Source organism: Propithecus coquereli, unplaced genomic scaffold (assembly GCF_000956105.1).
Source record: "Propithecus coquereli isolate 6110/MARCELLA unplaced genomic scaffold, Pcoq_1.0 Scaffold188, whole genome shotgun sequence".
Taxonomy (NCBI): Eukaryota; Metazoa; Chordata; class Mammalia; order Primates; family Indriidae; genus Propithecus; species Propithecus coquereli.
In genome coordinates, this window is record NW_012143634.1 from 1229169 (window position 1) to 1251250 (window position 22082).

General features: G+C 46.1%; 1 protein-coding gene across 1 annotated transcript in view; it reads left to right on the forward strand.

Annotated features, from left to right (window-relative positions):
* The window catches only part of LOC105809044 (chromosome unknown open reading frame, human CXorf36), a 42970-nt gene extending 35348 nt beyond the window's left edge, over positions 1–7622 (forward strand). The window contains exons 3-5 of the mRNA XM_012642803.1: positions 2545–2718; positions 5741–6029; positions 7147–7622. Coding sequence (XP_012498257.1) covers positions 2545–2718; positions 5741–6029; positions 7147–7487 — 804 coding nt within the window. The 3' untranslated portion in view covers positions 7488–7622. The remainder of the gene's footprint in view (positions 1–2544; positions 2719–5740; positions 6030–7146) is intronic.
* Positions 7623–22082: the final 14460 nt, after the last annotated feature.

Consider the following 22082-nt stretch of genomic DNA (forward strand, 5'->3'; position numbering starts at 1 on the left):
TCACTTAAAGTCAACTGATTGTACATGTTAACCACATCTACAAAATGCCTCCACAACAACACCCAGATTAGTGTTTAATTGAATAACTGGGCACCATAGCCTCGCCAAGTTGGCACATAAAGCTAACCATCATGGCAACATACTCACTAAATTTTATTGACTGTTTTATAGGCTGTTAGGGATTGTGGTAGAGAAGCGTGATGACCACTGTCAGTATCGCCCTGCACTGATGGTCCCTGTAATCCCCAAAAGTGGTATATTTGGTTTTGAAATGAATAATTATTTTATTGGAAACGTGTGGCTTCCCAATTCTGTTCATCATTGGCCAACATAATTGTGGGCTTGCACTTGGCCAGCACACGCCAAACAGAAGTAGACAAAGCCTACTTAAAATGACTTCAACGTTCCTCTTCTCTGTCCATTCTTAGTAGCGATACTCTAGCTTTAAGGATAGGTCCTAACGTACCTGTAGTTTCCAGCATATTCTCTTTCATCTCAAAGGGTTTTGCATATACTCTTCCCTCTGCATAAAATACTCTTCCACCTTCTTTACAAGTTCAGCCACCCAGGCTTCAGGCCTCAGCTTAGATCAAGACTTCTCAATCCTGCTGCCAACAAAGATTTGAAGACTTCGCTATCTTTCGAGAAGTCTTTTTAGGGTCCCATAAAAATGTTTTGATTTCTTTTAAAATAAGAAGGAAAAAAATGAAACTTTAAGCCCAAGAAAATGTTTGACTATATAATATTAACATATGTATCTTTATACCAATGCAATTGTGAAATATGATTTTTAATATTTTTCATGGAGGAAGGGACCCATGAAGGCAAGGGTACCAAGAGCCCACAGAAGTTATAATGTGGCCCGGAGGGCTCCGATAGCTCACTGCAATAGTTCTTCCTGCACCACATCATAACTGCTGGGCACTTGATGTTCTCTTCCAGCCGACAAGTCAGGGCCTGTTTTGTTCCCCTCTGTGTCCACAATACAGTCTTAACAGAGTCTGGTCCTCAGTAGATGCTCTGCAAACATTGGTGGGTGAATGAATGAATGAATGAGTGCCCTGATGTCAGTTAAGTGCAGGGTTACATGATGTGATCCTCTCATCCCCAACAAAGATAAGGGTGCAGGTCCTGCCTGGCTCCATCTACCTTTAACCCGGTGTACTGTCTTGGTTCCAATACCAGGTATATGTGACTTGGGGCAACTCACTTAATCTCTCTAAATCTCAGTATTGCCATCTGTAAAATGGAGCAATAATAAGTTCTTGTGAGGAGTAAATGAATGAATATACTGCCCGGGAGGGGCTTAGAAACAGTTCCTGTTGTATAGTAAGCAGTCAGTAATTATTATGTATAATTATTGCTGTTGTTACAGCCAATTAGTGTCCTTCCTCTCCCAGAGGTATTTTCATTTAAGAACTGGCTCTTGGAGAAGAGAAGAAATTACTTACCCCCTGTCCTGTCCCCTGCCCCCCAACAATCACCTCTAATGGTGGAATTTCAGGGTGTGTAGGATGAGACTAACAGAAGCAAAGAGACCTTCTCTGGGTAGCTTACTGGAATGGGGGCGGGGCAAGACCTATTACAGGGCAAAGTGCGTGTTTATTAGAGTGTAACCCACTGGGTTCAAATCCTGAATCAAACCCTTCCGACTATTACCTATGCTCTGCAAACTTCCAATTCCTTAGTTGCAAAATGAGGCTCCTAATAGCACCTACCTCCTCGGGTGCCTGGGAGGATGAAATGAGCTATTGAGTAGGAATTGTGAATTCACATGTATTAACTTATTTGATCCTCATGATCTTTCAGGTGCTATTACTGTCCCCCTCACTTTAGACTGGAACCAGAGGTACAGAGAGACTTAGTAACTTGTCTGAAGTCACACAGCTGGTAGTTGTGTTGGCTGGGTTGAATGCTGGCAGACTGGCCCCAGGGCCCTGTACTTACCTACGTTTCTTTTTACTAGGAGATTCGTTGTCTTCTTGGTTCAGCATGAGGAGAAAGGTGTAGGGGAGGGCTGGAAAGTCGTGGAAAACAAGCCTAGGTCCGTCTCTCTGAGTTTTATCCCAAGAACAAAGCGGCACAAATAAAGATGCTCGCGTGTAGCGTCACGGTTGTGGCGATGTCATAGTGAAATGGTGGAAGGAATAGAAAGGGCCGATCGCAGGGGATGAATTCGGCCGGGGGTGAGCACTCTTCCCAAGGGCAGGGTGGGGTGCCACGGTGGGTGGAGAAGGACCGCCAGCTGGAGGTTGGGCGAGGAGGGTCCACCTTCCCTCCCTCCCTCCTCCTCCCGCCACCTGCCCAGTGTCCCCCTGCCTTGCCAGTCCCTTCCTCGGCTCTCAGGGCTCCTGTGCCCCTTCCCGCCCCAAGGATCTCTCCTCCCCCGCCTGCGCAGCGCCACTTCCCCGCCACCCCCTCACCCCACCTGGCCCCCCAACCCCAAGGTCTCTCCCACCAGCAGGGCCTGCCCCTGCTCCCCCACTGCCCCCCACGAGCACTCAGCACCCTTTCTCCTCCCGCCTTTCTCCCACCTGCCCGCAGGGCCTGCCCAGCCCCCTCCTGCGCTGCCCCTCGCAGCGACTCCTGGATCGCGTGGTCCGGCGCTACGCCGAGGTGGCCGACGCCGGCAGCATCTTCATGGACCACTTCACCGACCGCGACAAGCTGCGTCTGCTCTACACGCTGGCTGTCAACGCGCACCCCATCCTCCTCCAGGTGCGCAGCGGCCGCGGCAAGCCTGCCAGGCTGGGGGGCAATCTCGGACTCCCAGGGGCTGGCTCTGGGTTGAGCTCTCTCCCTCCCTTTACTGCACACCTTGGGGCCACCAGCCCGTGGTAGGACCTTTGTGGCATTCAGAAAATATTTGTTGGTGGTGGCTCATGACTATAATCCCAGTGTCTCTGGAGGCTGAGGCAGGAGGATCGCTTGAGGCCAGGAGTTCAAGGCAAACCTGGGCAACATATTGAGAAATCCTGTCTGTAAAATAAATTTTAAAAAAAATGGCAAACGTCTCTAGTCCCAGTGACTTAGGAGGCTGAGGTGGGAGGATCACTTGAGCCCAGGAGTTCAAGGCTGCAGTGAGCTATGATCGGGCCACTGCACACCAGTCTGGGTGACAGAGCAAGACCCCCTCTCTAAAAAGAAAGAAAAAGGAAGGAAGGAAGGAAGGAAGGAAGGAAGGAAGGAAGGAAGGAAGGAGAAAAATATTTGTTGGTTTCTGCAATGTTGAAGGAGCTGTGACCGCTGTAGAGGAAAGAGGTGTAGGAGCGCACAGCAGGAGGTGGGTAGTTGGGGACAGTAGCCACCTTCACTGCTTGAGGCAGCCCTGAAGGGCTTCGTGAAGGAGGGCAGCTTTGCCCTGTGCCTCAAAGATCAGTAAGGTTTGAGCAAGCTCAGGAGGTGGGAAAATAGCCAAAGAATGACCCACCCAGAGATATGCCCTGCAGCCATGCTTGGAAAGGAGAGAAAAATAGAAGTAACTGAAATGTCCAGCAACAGGGGAATGGGCAAATATTAATAAATGAGGATGCATTAGGGCCTGGGTCAACGAGACAGGTATGGTGGCCCCTGCTTTCATGCAGCTTCCAGTCCAATGGGAAACCAACATCTGTGGAACAGGGGAAGCCCAATCACTCCGATTGCCCCTTGAGCCAAGGGTCAGAACACAGACGAGACTTAATGGATGCAAAAGGAAGTATAAAGTGAGAGGGATTTGTAGGGAAAGAAGGAAGAGTAGAGAAAGGAGGAGGAAGAAGAGGGAGAAGAGGAGAAGAGAAGGAAGAGGAAGGGGAGAAGGTGCAGGTGGAGGAGAAAGAAGCCATAGCAAAGACGGTTAATAAATATTGGCCAAAGAGATGACAGCTGAATACGTAATAACAGCTCTCATTTACCTGGCACCTGCCACGTGCCAGGCATTGCATTGAGTGTTTGACATCATTACCTCATTTAATGCTCACAGCAACCCCCTGGGAATATTATTATTGTCCCCCTTTCCAGATGAGGTTAAGTGGGGCTCTGAGAGGTGAAGTGACTTGGCCAAACTCACTTAGCCAGTGTCGGCGATGGAACGCAAACCCAGAGCTGTCTGCCTCAGAGGCCGTGCTCTTCCTGCTAAAACCTGCCTAGTGACATTGGCATTTGAAATACTAGACGAGGAAGAATCGCTTGTTGTCCTGCACTCTCCGAGCAGACCCTGGCTACTCCAGGGCCTGGCTCCTTAGAGGCGTGGGTTGAGACCATGCGGCTGAGACCCTCCACTCAACCCTGGGCTCTTCCCAGGAAGATCATGGCGTGGAACCCAGGAATGGCTGCGTGGCCACACAGTAGGCCTGGGACCTCCCTCCACAGCACATCGTGGGAAATGTCCCATCTGGGCAGGGGAAACTCCAAGAGCTAATGAGCATGGGTTCTTCACAGTGTGGTGGGGGGGATAAAAAGGGCAGAAGACCTCGGAAAACCATCAGAGAGGGAGATGGCTTTGTTTTTTAAAGAAGAAAAACAAGGAATAAAATGCTGAATATGTATAGTTTCTGTTATTTTCCCCATAGAAACACCATTCTAGATACAGCTGCTTCAATCAATAGTCAAGAAAAGGCCAACCAAGCTTCCCTCCTCCTTTTTCATCTCACAAATCACAAGTTTGGTGCTCTTACAAGGAGACAGAGGAGACAGGCCCAGACTGTGTTTCCCTAGGCTGTCTGGAAGGTTCCAGTCAGTTGGGGAACATCTGTATGATGTACGTAGTTACCCCAGCCAGGCAGATTCACCCAGGGCTGGCAGGAGAAAGACTTAGGGCCAGTATAGTGGTTCTGAAAACTTGAGTCACCCAAGAGCCACCTTCATGATTTTTGCCCTATCCCAGAACCAGGTACCTGTACTGTTATTTTTTAAAATATTTTTCTTTAAATCAGCCTTAAGTTGACCCTCTGTTATTTTTCCTATAGCTTCTTTCTAAGCAGTGATAGCTGTGAAATCTAAAAGATGAGTTGTAGTTTTTCAACTACACAACTCTTAAAATAAACATATTTCCCCAAATCCTGGATACCATCTAAAATTGTGGCAAGTTCATTCTCATGCCCCACTTGGAGGAACTCTGTTGAAATACAGTCTACTGCAGAGAAATGAGAACAGCCTCCTTTTCTGAATCCTTCCATCAAGAATGGAATAAAAGCCTAGGCGCGGTGGCTCACACCTGTAATCCTAGCACTCTGGGAGGCCGAGGCAGGCGGATAGTTTGAGCTCAGGAGTTCGAGACCAGCCTCAGCAAGAGCGAGACCCCATCTCTACTAAAAATAGAAAGAAATCAGCTGGACAACTAAAAAAATACAGAAAAAATTAGCCGGGCATGGTGGCACATGCCTGTAGTCCCAGCTACTCGGGAGGCTGAGGCAGGAGGATCGCTTGAGCCCAGGGTTTGAGGTTGCTTGAGCTAGGCTGACGCCACGGCACTCTAGTCCAGGCAACAGAGTGAGACTCTGTCTCAAAAAAAAAAATAATAAAATGAAATAAAAAAGTGGGTAGGGGCCAGGGTATTGCCATGTTCCAAGAGGCATAAAAAAGGTTGAGAGACACTTTGCTGACACGTTTTGAGCCCCAGGACACCTGTGTAAGGGTGATCTTTCTGTGCTTGCAATGAGAGATGGAGAGAGAAAAAGAGAGAGAGAGAGAGAGAGAGAGCGCTGTCACCATGAGATTTTTCTCTCTGATCCTCTAATGCCTCCTCCTTCTGGCTTGGCAGATCTTCCCTGGGGCCGAGGGATGGCCACTGCCCAAGTACCTGGGCTCCTGTGGCAGATTCCTCGTCAGCACCAGCACCAGACCGCTGCAGGAATTCTACAGTGCACCCCCAGACCAGGCAGCCGACCTCGCCTACCAGCTCCTTGGTGTCCTGGAGTCTCTGAGGAGCAACGATTTGAACTATTTCTTCTATTTCACCTATATCGAGGCAGACATGTTTGGCATCTTTAACAATGGGCATCTGTTCATCCGGGATGCCAGCACACTGGGCGTCATCGACAAGCAGGAAGGTACCCAGCGTGGGCCTGGCTGAGCAGCTGTCAGAGGGGAAGTCAGGGTGACAGGAGCTAGGGAGGGGTGGCTGGGGGTCACACTGTTGTGTCTTTCCCATCTCCACGCATCCAGTGTGAGCAACTCAAGTTCAGGGAATGTTAAATGTCATGTAAAATGTCCCTCACCCTCATTTGAATTTCTGCTCCATCTCCCAAGCAAAGTGGACTTGGCCTTGTCCACGAGGGACATTGCTATTGTCCTATCCGGTCTGTGTGGCTCAGGGACCCGCCCTGCTTCTCCTAACGCACACACAAAACTCCCGGGTCCATCCCCGTCTCAGAGCCTTTCTCATCAGATGCTTTTAGCCTTTATCTAAAGCCTACATTGGTACATTTTACAATCCATTTTGGCACATTTGCTTTTTATAAAGTTTTCAAATTCTAAAGTATAGAACCGAATGAGGTGGATGAGTGAATCATGTTTCTCACTATGTGCAAATGCTCATCCAGAGTTCTAGAACCCTTTGAACACCCCAATCTCTAACAGTGACTAAATTTTCTTAGCCCAAGGAGGGGACAAAGGATTTTCTTTTCCGATTTCTGAGTTTGTTTATATGAGAGGGCCTACAAAGATAGACAAATTAAACCACACTTACTCATTTCCTCATTTGTCCTTATTAAGAAGACTCAAATTAGAAGAAATGAGGCTGATTGCAGAATATTCAGGATATGTATTATAAATCACTAAAGGTCAGTCCCAATAGAACCCTTTGAATGAATATTCGGAATTACCTGTTTTTTCTCCTGCCTTTGTATTTTAAAAGAGCAAATGAAACCAGGCCTAATAATTACCTGAGTTCCCTAATTCAATAGTAATGAGGGACTTACAATTATAAGCCCAACTTCTGCTAGGGATAAGTGGGTTTTCCATGCCTAGGCCTCAGCCTATTATGGCAGAGAGAGTTCCTCCCATGTGGTTCTCAGAAGAAGCCACTGTGTCCCTGAGCTCTAAATCTCCTGGTGACAGGGAAATGCTAAGAGACTAAACCACTTTGCCCAGCAATTCTAATTAGTGGTGCCCTCCCCCAAGGAGCACAGATTGTAGGGTATGTAATATTTCCCATTTCTCTTCTAGGCAGCCAAGCAGCCACCAGGGCAGGAGAGAATAAAGACATTTTTAGCTGCCTGGTTTCTGGCTGCCAGGCCCAGCTGCCCTCCTGCGACACCGTCCCTGAGAAGCAGAGCCTGGTACTGGTGTGTCAGCAGTTGCTGCCTCGACTTCTCCAGAAGAGGTTCCCCTCCCCAGTGCAAGAGGAGATAGACTCAGCTCTTGCTCAGTGTGGGCAGGGTGCCCACCCAGACTCCGAAGTCCTCGGGGCTGCCAGCCGGCTGAAGGACATCCTGAGGCCCCTGAGAACCTGTGACCCCAGATTTGCCTACCGCTACCCAGACTGCAAATATAATGATAAGTTCTGAGGGGCCGGAGCCCAGCTGGGCTCAGGGGACAACACGCTTGGCCCTCCATTCCCCTGGTTGGGTTGCTGCAAGGTTGAAAGCAGCAGCTCCGTTTTAAACCTGAGGAGAAATGCACATTCATTTCCCAGGACTAAGCAACACTCACGCTGCCAGAGGGGGGTTGTGTGATACAGTGTGATTGTCCCCCGCCCCCCGCCACAGGCTGGGACGTCCTGGCAGAGCCCAGGGATGGGCATCAGAAGACCAGGGTGTGGATACTCACTTGATGTCTTCGAGCCTCAGTTTCCTCTATTCTGTACCAGATCTTGCGAGTGCGAAAGACGACAGAGCTGTGAGGGCCCTGGGACACGTGCTCAGCATCCCTAGCCCAGGTGGTTACAAAGTGTGTTGTTCCAGAAGCGCGCACAGGCAGGGCGAATGAGAAAGCCATACGGGTCAGGGGAGCTGATGAGGAGGGGGGGCTCCTGGCCACTAGCACTTTCAGACTCGGACAGAGGGCTCCTTCCTGCTCCCTGTGTGCCACGGGGTGGGGAGACACGTGCCTCCCAGGGACATGCCTGCCACGGCCCGCTTCTGGGCCGCGCACGGGGCGCCTGGGGCACCTCGCGGCGCGGGGAGGAGCCTGGGTGAGAAGAGCGGGGGCCGGGAGGACCGTCACGTCAGGCTACAACGCTGAGCCCCAGTGAAGGGGAGAAGGCCGGGAGGAAGCTCGCTAGGCAGCTGGCCACGAAATCGAAGAAAGGTTCGACGAGGCTGTCAGGGTGTCCTTGAGGCAAAAGCGGCCATGAGCGGAGCCCTGTGCCTCCCACGAATGGACCCCCTTAGCGTCTCTGCTGCACTTAGTCACCGGCAGGCGCGGCCTGTGGGAAGCGTGGCTTGGGCCCCACCACAAAGACAGATTTCAGAGCACAGCAGCTGGGGCCCTAGTCAGCCCCTCTCCCTAGAGCAGGGGGTCTGTGCCAGGAGAACATTCTCGTTGTAGCCACAGCTGGGCACCAGGGCCAGCTCTCTCCACACTGGAGACTCTTAAGGAGTCCAAGAATTTTCATTCACACTGGCTTTACAGGTCATTACATAAATATCTTTTTAAAGGTCAGCCAATAGAACATACCTTACTCACTAGTTCGTTAGTTGGCTTTACACCTTTTAAATGTTTAGCCACACAGTACGTGGGCTTCCATGTACACTCTTGCCCCGGCCCCTGAAACATTCGGGGGGGCTCTTCTGGGCCTGTGCCCAGCCTCTCTGGCAGCCTCTCTACCCCCAGGGACTTCTCGGTCTACCTCCTCTTTTCTACCTCTGAGTTCTCACCTTTAAGGTCAGAAGACTTGGCTGAACAGGCCTTGTTATGCAGATGGAGAAACTGAGGCCCAGGGAGGAGGAGTTATTTGCTGGGATGGTTCCAGAACTCCCACTACCAGTCCATTCTCCTCTTGCCTTCCCCTTCAGCTTCTGCCTTTCACCCTATACTACCCAATTCTGGTTTCTTCACTCACAATTAAAAATGGACCCCAAAAAGCCTTATTTTGTAGTATACCAGGCTGCCCTTTGGGTTTGCCTTTTGACTGCTGGGGGTGCTGCCCCGGGGCCACCATGACAGTGAGGATGATGACAGGCCAAACTTGTCGAAGAGCAGCCTTGGGCCGCCTGAGAATTTTTGAAATGACTGCCTTGTAGCTTGGTGTGGAGAGTGAAGACTGACCACCCTTCCCACCTGCACGGTCATGGTCCCTCCCCTGCTGGCCCGACCGCAACGAGGCCTCCTGGCCAGAGCCCAGGAAAGAGGCTGCAGCCACCAGATCCTCCAGAGTTCCACAGAGGAGGAAGAGTTTCCACAGAGACCCTCTGAAGCACGAGCCCGGCCCCAGTGTTTTTCCACTGTGAAATGCTTCCGCGTGATGAGTGGCTTCGAGTGAGGGCCCTAGGGTGTCCACAAGTGGGCCAGCGTGTGGCCTAAGGTAACCCCCTAACTCCTTTAGCATATGTCTGCCCACCTGCACAGGTGCGGGGCGGGCACTTACCCCTTATCTCCTCCAAACTAGTCGCCTGAGACTCTGAGGAACGTTCCTTCAAAACCATCATGTAACTCCTGGAGCTGCTGAGTCCAGGCAGGAAATGCAGCCCCGGTCCCCTCCCAAATCAGCAGAAAGAGATCTTGTGCCCTAAGCCACTTGAGTGCACCCTGAGGGGGGCTGTTGGGAGATTTGTTTTTAGTACAAATTATAGTAAGACTGTGTGTGTGTGTGTGCAGCTGTGTTCACATCCGCAGTGTAGGCCAAGAGCTAAAGAAGGCAGGGCGGATGTTAGCAGGGTCTACATATGCTTAAGAATGGACTAGAAATAGTTCCCCGGCTAGTGGCTTTTCCAGGTTTAGGAGGTCACAGAGTCCTTTTTCTCACACACTTTCATGACAGAGCAGATGTGTTGTTCTTGTCAATATGCCTGAAGACCATGGGCCCCACTCAGGTGCTGCCTTCAGCGGACATCTGCCCCCCTCCCCCTAGCCATCTGCTGACGCTCTCTCCCACTCCCTCCCTGTGGTGGGCACAGAGCTGAGTTGCCCAGATCTCCCTTCAAGGAACAACTCTCCCCATGGCGGGAGTGTAGTTGGCAGGCAGCCTCAGCTGTCAGCCCCTTCAGGCTCTGCCTCAGTCACACAGAGTGGCTTTACTTTAGGTCACACCTTTCCTAGAGTATATCTATATCCAGTGACTAGGCATGGGGCCGTGTGAAGGCCCAGTCATTTTGGCCTACTGAGCGACAACTCTGATAGGCAACTCTCCTTCCAGAATTCTCCACCGAGCTGGTCAAGACCCGGTTGGGCCTGCATTACAGTCTAACTTCCCTCTGCCTATCCTGCTTCCTCTGCATTCTTTCTACAGATGTTGAGCTCTATTAAACATTTTGCCCCCTGTAGTGGGCTGAATGGTGGCCCCCAGAAAGATATGTCCATGTACCAATCCCCAGAACTATTTCCTTAAATGTGACTATTTCCTTAAATGGCAAAAGATGTGATTAGGGATCTTGAGAGAAGGGGATCATCCTGGATTATCCAGGTGGCCCTAAATGCCATCACATGTATCCTTATAAGAGAGAGGCAGAGGGAGTTTTAAGATAGAAGAAGAGCAGATGATGTGAAGACAGCAGAGAATCGGGTGATGCGGCCACAAGCCAAGGAACTCCAGCAGCCATAGAAGCTGTAAAAGGCAAGGAATGGATTCTCCTGCAGAACCTCTAGAGGGGGTGAGGCCCTGCCCAAACTTTGCCTTCAGCCCAGTGAAACGGACTTCAGATTTCTGGCCTCCAGAACTGTGAGAGAATAAAAGTCTGTTGTTTTGAGCCACCCACTTTGTAGTAATTTGTTATAGCACCCATAGGAAACTAATACACACCCCAAAGTCCATCATAGTATCTGCTTCCAGAGAACCCAACCCACAACACTCTCCAGCTCCAGTCTATTGTGATCAATTCAAAAGCAAGACCCCAACATGAGGGGGTGTGTGATGTGTCCATATCTAGGGCTGAGGGTTTCATTTCTCCATTTAGAAAGTTCCATGCCTCGTTTAAGCCCCTGGCTGAGTCCTACCTTGACCCAAAGCTTTTCCTGACAGCCCAGCTTCCAGGGATCCCTTTCTAAATCCTGTCTCTGAACTCCTGGAACATGGGTCTGTGCCACGTTTGAGACTAATCCCCAGGGTATGCCAGAGAGATCTGTGTCCCACCCTCCCATCCAGCTAGGAGCTCCCTGAGGATGACAGTGATATGGGGTGCTTTGTGTCCCCCATAGCAACTGGCACAGAGCTGGGCACAGAGCAGATGCCAGGAAAATGTTCTTGCTGAGGATAATGACCATGTTCCCCAGCCCGCTTTGCTTGCTTGTTGTTCATGCACCATACTGGTCACACATGGGACAGAGCCACTGCCTCAGGAACAGTGCCTTCCCCTCAACAGCCAGGAGACAGGGGAGTCAACATACAAGTGACTTCAGACAGAATAAAATCACTGTTGTGCGTTCTCAGTCCCCTAGAATTTTGGAGGTGTTACAGTATTTTCCTGAGTTGTATCAGCCACTGCCTTTTAGCTTGCAGGACGAGTACGTAATTCATGGGACCCAGGGATAAATGAAAACGTGAGATCCCCTGTTCAAAGACTCTTAAGAACACATTCTACTAAGTGAGGTATCCCAAGAATGGAAAGACAAGCACCACATGTACTCACCATCAAATTGGTATTAACTGATCGACACATAAGTGCACATATAAGAATAACATCTATTGGATGTTGGGCAGGGGGGAGGAGGGAGAAGGGGACGGGTATATGCATACACAAAGAGTGCAATGTGCACCACCCAAAGGATGGACATATTTGAAGCTCGGACTTGGGGGGGAAGGGGGGCAAGGGCAACATACATAACCTCAACATCTGTACCCCCATAATATGCTGAAATAAAAAAAAAAAAAAGAACTGCAAGACGAGTCAGCAGAGCATTAACTAAGCTCAGGCCCTCTGCGACTGTGCAGGTTGCAGGCCCATGAAGCTGGCCCTGGGTGCCTGTAAATACTAATTCTACTTACTCTTGGCATAGAGTGTTCTCGGCAATTGCTGGGGTCTCATTTGACCACCACACCCAAGGGGAATAGGTGTGGGACCTGGGGCAGTATATAAAATATTCAACAATTGCCATGGCAGAAAAAGAAAATGACCTATGAGAACAGACTCCACCAGCTACAGCTATCAGGAGGGCCAAACCACAGCCCTGCAGGCAAGTTCTTCTTTTCAAATGAGGAAACTGGCTTAAGTGATTTGCACAAAGTAACAATTTTTAGGTCTCCTGCTTTCCCAGTCCTCCCCTGTAGCATCTGACTTCTGCCTATAAGTGATTCCATAAGCCTGAATATTTCTTGTAGAGTTAAAATTAATACTTTGTTGAATTTGTGTTCTATTTTGGAAAGATCTAGAGCTCCGGAATCAGACAGACCTGGTATCAAATCATGACTCTGCTGGTTTCTGTGTAACCTTGGGCAGGTTACTTAACCTTTCCTTATCCATAAAAGGGGGAGAAAAATGACCCTTGTGCGGTCATTGTCCTATGTAAATAACACGATGTCCCTCAAAGATCCCAACACACACGGGCATTCTATATTTGAAGGCAAATGTAGACAGAGAGCAGAGGGTCTCTCGGCAGAAAGGGTTCCTTGCACAGCCAAGGTGAGCACAGCAGCCTCTTGGGAGGGACGCTGATCCCTGCCCCAAGTCTCCACTCCAGCCCAGAGGAGCAACTAGGGTGGTTCAAGCTGCAAGACAGTCTGACTGGGGCCATTTTTCTTCCCTCTCCCACCCAGGCCCTAGGTGGATCAAAAGGCACTGGGGCCCTCCACCAGGCTCAGAAGGGAATCCTCCTCAAGGGGGTAATGCTGGGAGCCTGAAGAAGCCTGTCCACACTCAGTATATGAAGAGAAATGAGGACTGCACCTTGGCTCATTGACAGCTGCATCCTCACTGCCGGTTCATGGTGACGTGGCTTTTCTACACACTTCAGGCCCGTCACTCACATACGTTGGCACAGCTGAGCTCACATGCACACAAGGATACTCTCTGGTCTGTCTCCCACTCTTTATTGCTGAAAGCAGTGGAGGGCTGTCGGGGAGGGGGCGGATCAACACACAGGCAGGGGGCCCCTACGTTTGCAGATACAATGACTGTCCACAAGGCAACTTAGTGGAATCCACCTGCAAAGGTGGGCGAGGCAACCTGTGCCCACCCATGAGAGCTCTTTGTAAAAGAAGATAAGAAAACAGGAGCACTCCTGCCCCATTCAGGTGACCAGGACTGAGTCCTGGACTGTGACTCTAGAGGCAGCATGGCATGGCAGAGGGAGCAACAGTTCTGGAAGCAGACATGTCTGCCTTCAGATCCTGCACCAGCCCCTCTGGCAAAAGTCAGTACATCAAAGTTATGCATTGCAGCAATGATATTCACTGCAATTGAGTAATGAATAGGCAAATAATTTGCAATGAATAAGCAAAGCCATTCATTGTAACTGCAAAATATTGGAAACAACCTAAATGCCCATACATAGGAGAGTGGTCAAATAAATTACAGTCTATCCACACAATGGGGTGCCACGCAGCTGTACAAATGAATGAGGAAGAGCTCTATGAGCTGATATGGAATGATTTGCAGGAATACCGTGATAAGTGAGGGAGAAAAAGCAAAGAACAAAAGTGTATTTATAGGATGCTACTTTTCATGTAAGAAAGAAGATATAAGAAAACATTTATGTATCTGATCATTTGGAATGCTCTGCTTGGATGCTGTTGGGAGATGGGGGTAATTCTATGATTGCATATCTCAATAAATCCTATCTGTAACACAGCAGGGATGAAGCATGTCTAAAGCTCTAACTAGTAGAGCAGCAGCAGTAACTCACATTCTCATAGTAACCAGGATGGGGGATGTTTGGTCATTTTTGTTTGAACAATGTTCATGTTGTTGTTTGTGCTCAGACATGAGGACAGAGTGGCCTTGTTTTGTCCTGATCCATCTTGGTCACAGAGTGGCCTTGTTTGATGTTGGTGTTTTGAGAAATTATTTATGTTCAAAGAGAACATGAAGGCCAAGCTATGAAGGCCACGCCAGCTGTCGTGGGCTGCTTTTGTCCTTCTGAGTGAGACAACTGGTGAAATTCGAATAAGGCCAATGGATTAGTAAATAGCATTTCATCGGTGTTAATTTCTTAGTTTTGATAATGTACTATGGTTATGTAAGACATCAACATGAGGGAAAGTTGGGTGAGGGTATAGAGGAACTCTGCATACTGTTTTGGAACTTTTCTGTGAGTCTAAAATTATTCCAAAATAAAAAGTTAAAAAACAAAAACAAAACCAACTCAGTGCATGAAGTAGGAATTAGTTTGGCACTGGTGAAGAGGTTTGCTTACATACTGGGGCTGTGCTGTACAAAACAAAATACATATCTCAAAAAACTAAAGTATTACCTGTGTAACAATATGGTCCCAACTACTAGAAATACAAGGAAACCAAGTTGGATTAAAAGGAAGATTCAAGTCTCCCATTTGAGGTTTACTCTACGGTGATGTTCATTGTGTAGAACCATCCCTACATGGTTTTCATTGTTACTGTTCTTTCTCTCCCTCTCTTTTATTTAATTTGTCCAAGCGAATGTGCCCATACTAGAACCAGGGCTGCCCCTGCCACACTGGAAGGCAGCAGAGACCTGGGCCTTTCACATGCTCACTTCCGATCCCTTCCCTTCTACACACAGACCACAGGCCATTTTAGCTGAATCCACGTTTCTCTCTCCTGCCCGTATCTGGAGCTTCTGTCTGCAAAATCATTCTTTAATGGGAATTGTGCCAAAAGCAAGTTAGTATTCTCCTTGTCAAAATGACAAATATTTTAATATTTCTTTTTTTTAGAATGATCCCACCCAAGGCCAGCAAACATTCAGGAAAAGAGGCAAGTCATGGAAACTTGGTGAGAACATAATCCTATTGAAAAGCAATTTGGCAGAGTTCATCAAGAGCCTCAAAAAGGATGGCACACTCTACCCAGTAATTCCGCTTCTGGGATGCTGTCCAAAGGAAGTAATCAAGAATGCAGAGAGAGATTTATGCACAGACTGCCTGTTAAAAATCACGGATTGAACACTTGTAACCCCTACTAAAACAAGGGAGAGTAAGTGGAATATTTAATAGGCATAAACTATAAGACAGAGGAAAATGAAAGAGGAGAAAAAATAGAAGCACAATTTTGAGAGCTGGAAAGCAAATAACTTAGCAGGACCAAAAAAAAAAAAAAAAACCCTGAATCCTAAACTGACAGCAAAGAATGCTGAGAACCAACCCAATTTACACCACAAAATCTCTCAAAAGGTTGAGGAATTGGTGGCATGAGATCCCTCAGGAAGTGAGGGAAAGAGGAGACCGAAATATGGCTGAGGCTTACAAGGCTGTTTTAAGAATCAATTGGATCCACGTGGATCTCCCTACTCTTCACAGCCAGGTAATGGCCCTCTAAGACCAACAAAAGATTGGAGGCTCCTTCCCTAGAGAGAGTCAATCAAAGGGTTTTCAGGGACAGCATACAGAGATCAGGGTGGCAGGTCACACTGAAAACCAGGGGATCGAGGGCTCGTGTGCACAGTGGCTGTGAGGTCCCTGCCCTTACCTACACCGGTAGCGTGGCCCTCACCTCCAGGCAAGACAATGGCCCCAAAGACCCGACATCAGAAGCCCCTCAGCCACCTCCACCCAGCCAGGTCCCCACAGTGAAGGTCACAGCTGGCAAACCTCACTGGCTGTCCAGAGCACCCAGTCATCTTTTTAGCTCCTCACTCTCTTTATTTTCTGGGATTTTTCCTAACATTATTTTGAAATAATTTCAGGCCTTTCAGAAAAGTGCAAAGAAAAGTACAAATCCATATCCCCAATTGCTGGCTTCTTTCCCGTGTTTGCTTTATCATTTCTCCCTCCCTCTCCACCTCTCTCTGCCTCCCTGTATCATGCTCTCCCTCCTGCCCCACCCCCACTTTTTTCTAAGCCATTTTAGAGAAGTTACAGATGTGCCCCTAAGTACTTCAGTGTATATATATATCCTAAAAACAAAATAAAGGCTTAGATAAGCACAATATCATGATCAAAACCAGGAGATTAACATTGATACAACACTATTATCTAATTATAACCTGTTAAAAGAAGACCTTCAGATAAATTAAATTTCATAGTTTAATTGAGCAAAGAACGATTTGTGAATCAGGCAGCCCCCAGAACAAGAATAGGTTCAGAGTGACTCCAGGACTGCCACATGGTTAGATAACATTTATGGACAGAAAAAGGAAAGCAAGTACAGAAACAGCTGGATTGGTTACAGTTTAGCGTTTGCCTTTGCCTTATTTGAACACGGCCTGAAGAGTTGTCCACCTGTGATTGGCTGAAACTTGGCTGCTGTGATTGGCTGAGACTCAGGTACTTGTTACAAAAGTAGGTTACAGTGTGTTTATACATCCAGTTAGGTTACAGTTCACTAGGTATGGAGAAACCTTTAGGCTGAACTTAAAATATGTAAGGAGGTGGCTTTAGACTAAATTTGACAAGGCCTTATTTATTAACAAATTTAGCCAATTTCCCAATAATGTCTTTCATAGAATTTTTTTTCCTGGCCCAGGATCCAACACAGGGCCACATATTACATTTAGTTGTTGTGTCTCTCTAGTCTCCTTTAATCTGGAGATTAATTTCTCAGCCCGTGTATGTGTGTGTGTGTGTGTGTGTGTGTGTGTGTGTGTGTGTGTGTGTGTGTGTGTGCGCGCGCGCGCGCGCGCACAGATGTCTGTGTTTCATCACTTTGACATTTTCGAAGTGGAAAGGCCAATTATTTTGTAGAACGTCTCTCAATTTGGGTTTGTCTGACATTGCCTCATGATTCAGTTTAGGTTATTCATTTTGGGTAGGAATGCCTCAGAAGCGATGCTGTGCTCTCTTCAGTGCATCCTCTCAGAAGAGATATCAGGTCAATTTGTCTCATTATTGGCGATGTTCACTTGGTTAAGGTGAGGTCTACTAGTTTTCTCCACTATAAAATTAACACATAACTGAAGAGGAAATACTTTGAGACTATGTAACTATCCTGTATTCATCCAGCTTCCACCCACTCATTTCAGCATCATTGATGATTCTTGTCTGAATCAATTATTATTATTATGGTCGCCAAGTGGTGAGTCCTCCCCTCCCCTCCCCTTCCCTTTCCTTCCCACCCCTTCCCACTTTGCATAGGTTGGAATGCAGCGGCTATTCACAGGCTCAAGCATAGAGCACTATGGCTTCAAGTGATCCTCCTGCCTCAGCCTCCTGAGTATCTGGGACTATAGTCATGAGACACTGTGCCTGGCTCAACAAATGGTGATTTTCTGATTTTCTTATTCTTTCTTCATTTATTATTAATAGTTGACCTTTTACTGTAAAAAAGAACTTTCCCTTTCCCCCTATTTATTAATACATTTATTTAAGTATAGACTAGTGGATTCTTTTATTTTATTCAATGGGTTGTAATATATGTTATTATCATTTATTTTGATGCTCCAAATATTTCCAGGTTTGGCCAGTGAGAAAACTCCCAAGAAGCAGAGCAAACAGTCTAAAAGTGAAAGAAAAAAATTAATTACAGAATTAGTTCAGGAGGTCCAATATCCTAATAATAGCAGTGTGAAAGAGAACACACACACACAATGACAGACACAGACACGTACATAAACACAAATGTCACACAGTGACATAGGCACAAAGACACATACAGATCAAAGACACATAGAGACACAAACACAGACACACACAAAGGAGCAAAACAAATCTTCATCTTCTATAGTGGAGATTCAGTAGATAATGCCTACAAACAGGAAAAATCAAGAAGTTTCAATTTCAACTTGTTATTTAGAAAAGTGGCAGTAAGTAAGCAAAAGAATTAGCTAAAAGATGTCTTTGTGGCAGGACAAATGGAAGGGGAGAGATGGGGGCAGCTGAGTTTTGTAACAAACCCTGCAAGAGCTATATAACTCTGTTGACTATATATAACTTTGCTAAAACTTAAAAAAATGCAACACTAAAACTTTTTCAAATAAACGAAACAGGAGATTTATGCATTGAAATTATAATCGCACCATTATTTTAAGTAATTTGGGTGGTACTCACATAATTATACATGCAACTAAATTCAAATACAGCTTATGGAGAAGTTATTAATATAATTCCACGAGAAAATGCTTATGATCCAATGCAAAGTGAAACTAACGGGTCACAACATGTTCCATATGTGTTGAGTGTTTTTGGTTTTTGTTTCTTGTGCTTGGCTTTTTTTTTAAATAAAGTTTTGCATAAAAATAAGACTAGAAGATACCAAAAGATTAATTAACAGTGGTTGGATTTAAATCATGCAGCTTTGTATTCTTTAAAAATCATTTTTACTTTTCTGTCTTCAACAAGTATTCTTTTGGAACTTTAAGATACATTTTTAATAACATTACTACATGTTTATTATAGAAAAAATATTAACATGGTCTAAGAAGAAAATAAAAGTCATCCAGATGTATTGCTTTTAGTATAGGGAAAAAAGCTGACATTTTTTAAGTGTGGGAATTTCTCCCTTGTGCATGCCCATCAGCTTGGGAGCAGCTATGCCCAAGACAGTTTGGCCAACTGAGACTTGACCAAGGCTCCTGAGCCTTAGCTTTGACTTTGAGACAGACTTCATCTAAGGCACCAAGATTACTATTCTTTTTAACTGAGATAAAACCTGGTAGAATAGGTTTGCATGACTTCCTGATGGCTGGCTGTGGAAAAAAAAAAATCTGAATCGGTTTTGATGTTTATTTTCAAGTTAAGTCCCAGGAACTAAAAACGCAAAGTTTCAAAGGATTTCAGAAACTGGGTGACTAACGATGAAAGTTGGAAAAAACAATTTTCACATTGACCATTTCTTTTTTTTTAATTAATATTGTTTCAGTCCTAAATCTGCAGCCTGCTTTCCCTGGGTTTCCATTTGATAGTGTACTGATCCTTAGAGTGATGATTTTTGTGGGAAATCAGAGTTTATATTACCTTCATATACTCATAGAAAAGAAGGCGGCAAGACTGATAGTACTTACCCATAACTAATTTTTGTCCAGGTTGCACACGCACAATTTTTTGTTACTGTTACACTAAGAGTAATTGTCCACCCAGATGTCCAAAATAGAACTTTTCATGGATAGATGCTTGAAAAATATGTATTGAATGCATGAAATGGGAGAGAAGGAGGGAAAGGAGGGGGGCAGAGATCCAACTTGCCACCATACTGTTAGGACAACAGGAGGAATCAAACAGAAACAGGGACAACTCCAGGCTCAGTAAAGGGAAGAAATGGCCTCTGCTCTTGAACATGCAGCTCAATGTAGACGGAACAACCACATAATGCAACAGTGTTGGTGAAAGCTAGGAATGTGGAGAGATGGAGGAAGGGGGAGGGGAGAAAGATCAGGAGCTGTGTTCAAAATAATTTCTTCCTCATCTATGGTTTAGAAAATCAGAAGAGCCAAGCCCTCTGAGAATAGGACACTGCACCCAACACAAAACTCAGCTGTGGCTTTGGGAGACACTCTGGCCCTTCATTAAAGCAGTCTCAGCCTCCAACTACAATTTCTTTCCCTTTTTTTAAGTTGCCATTTTTCTTTCCTGTTTGGCAGCAAATCTGTGGGATTAATGCCCACTCTGTTGCGCTCTGGAAACTGTTTCAGCCGGCTCTGTGATGCTCCTGAAGCAGCTGCCAAAAAGTTAAGAGGCCGAAATGGGGTTGGCAAAAGCTCATGTAATTTTTACAAAATTATCTGTCTTTCCAGAAAGTCTATGTGATGACAGTTTCTGGAGGCTGAGGAGCCTGTGGCCCAGTAGAGCCAATCCCTGTCCCAAGATCAAGTCAAGCCTCCCTCCCCTGCAGCCTTGGGCCGACTCTGCAGCAGGCACCAGTGGGAAGCAGCCAAGCAGGGCCTCTGGGCCCAGAACACTGGCTCCATTCACAGGGGTGCCACGCTGCAGCTGCCTGCCTCCCCTCTGCAGAGGATATGCCTGCGTGGCAGATCCTGCTAGCTTTGTTTTGTGCTTTGTTGGGTTTATCAATGGCTTTATTTCCCACCTCCTACCCTTGTTCTTTCTTTTCTTCTCCTTCTTTTAGTTGAGGTATAACTTAGACACCATAAAAGGCACACATCTTCAGTGTATACTTTGATGAATTTTTCATACACACACACACATAGAGCCATGTGAGCACTATCAAGATATAGAAAGCTTCCATTCCTCAAGAAATGTCTTCCATGCAAACTTCCCAATCAGTACCATGCCTCCTCCCATCTGCAACAAAGGTAACCATAATTCTGGATTCACTCATCACAGATTAGTTTTGCCTGTTCTTGAACATCACATAAGTAAAATCGTACAGTATGTACTCATTTGGATCTAGCTTCTTTCACTTAGGATGTTTTTGAGGTTTGTCCATGTTGTGTGTATCTGTACTTCATTCCTTTTTATTGCTGAGTAGAGCTGCATTGTATGGAGATATCATATATTGTTTATCCATTCGTCCATTGAGGGACATATGGGTTGTTGCCAGTTTGGAGCAATTATGAGTAAAGTTGTTATGAATGTTCTTGTACAGGTCTCTGTGTGACTTATGCACACCCCTGTTTTACTTCATCTGGGGATAACCGAAGCAGTTAAGTCTGAGTCCAAGGCTCTTCATCAAGAGCAACAGGACACTGAGGGGACGACCTCATCTCCAGAGGCCCAGCTGACAGATTTAGAACATTAAAGAAGTTGCCCTAATTTGTCCCAAGCAACATTAAAGAAGTTGCCCCAATTTGTGTTGTCATGTGAGAAGACTCTGGAAGGCTGTTTTGGTCCTGTCTTCCCTGAGTCCATCAGACCGTCCCTCTTCTTTCCCCTCCTACCTTTGGAGCTGCCACAACGCAGCCTGATGTGGGGTAGAGAAGAAATCCTCTCTTTTTTTAAAATAAGACGTAACCTTCCTAAGTGTTTACATACCTACCTATAGAGCCCCCAGATACATGAAGCAAAATCCAAAATCCAATCCAATTGAAAGAAAAAATTGACAAGTCCACATTTATACTTGGAGACATAAACACTTCTCTCTCTGTAATCAGTAGAGCATGTAGTCAAAATCTGCAAAGATATATAAGATCTCAACAGTACTGTCAACCAACTTGGCATAATTGATATTTATAGAACACTCCACCCAATCATAGCAGAATAGGCATTAGAAAGGTATTCAATGGGAAACTAAGAGGCTTAGAACACAGTGAAGAAGGATACTCACTCATTTATCCATACATGTTGAGCATCACCACTTGAACATTCACAATGCATTGGTAGACATTCTGGGGACAATCCACTTTTGGATTCTGGATTCCTCCAATTTAACCCCACTTTGAAAAGAGACTTTCTTCATTGATCACCAGACAGCCCTAACTCTTTTTTTAAAAACTAAAACCATTTATTACAATAGAAAATAGGGAAATGATACATTTTTTAGTTTCATGTTTGCATTAAAGCAAAAAACGTGTACATAAGACTGGAATCACTATCCTAATAGAAATTCATGAAAGCCATGTGTTATCTATGATTAAAAATTGAAAAATAAAAGCCATATACACAAAGGGTCTTAAGATATCTTTTGTGTTACATTGGTTTTATGAACTGTTTTTTACCCTCAGCTTTATTGAAGTGTAACTGACAAAAACTGTATACATTTATGGTATACAATGTGATGTTTTGATATATGTATACATTATGAAATGATCACTACAATCAAGCTAATTAACATATCCATCACTTCACATAGTTTGTGTGTATGTGTCTGTGTGTGTGCGTGTGGGAGGGGAGAGGGGAACACCTAAGGTCTACTCTCTTAGCAGATTTCAAGTATACAATATAGTCATCATGCTGCACATTAAATCTCCAGAACTTATTCATCTTGCCTAACTTAAACTTTGTACCCTCTGAACAACATCTCCCTCATGACTGTCCCCTAAATT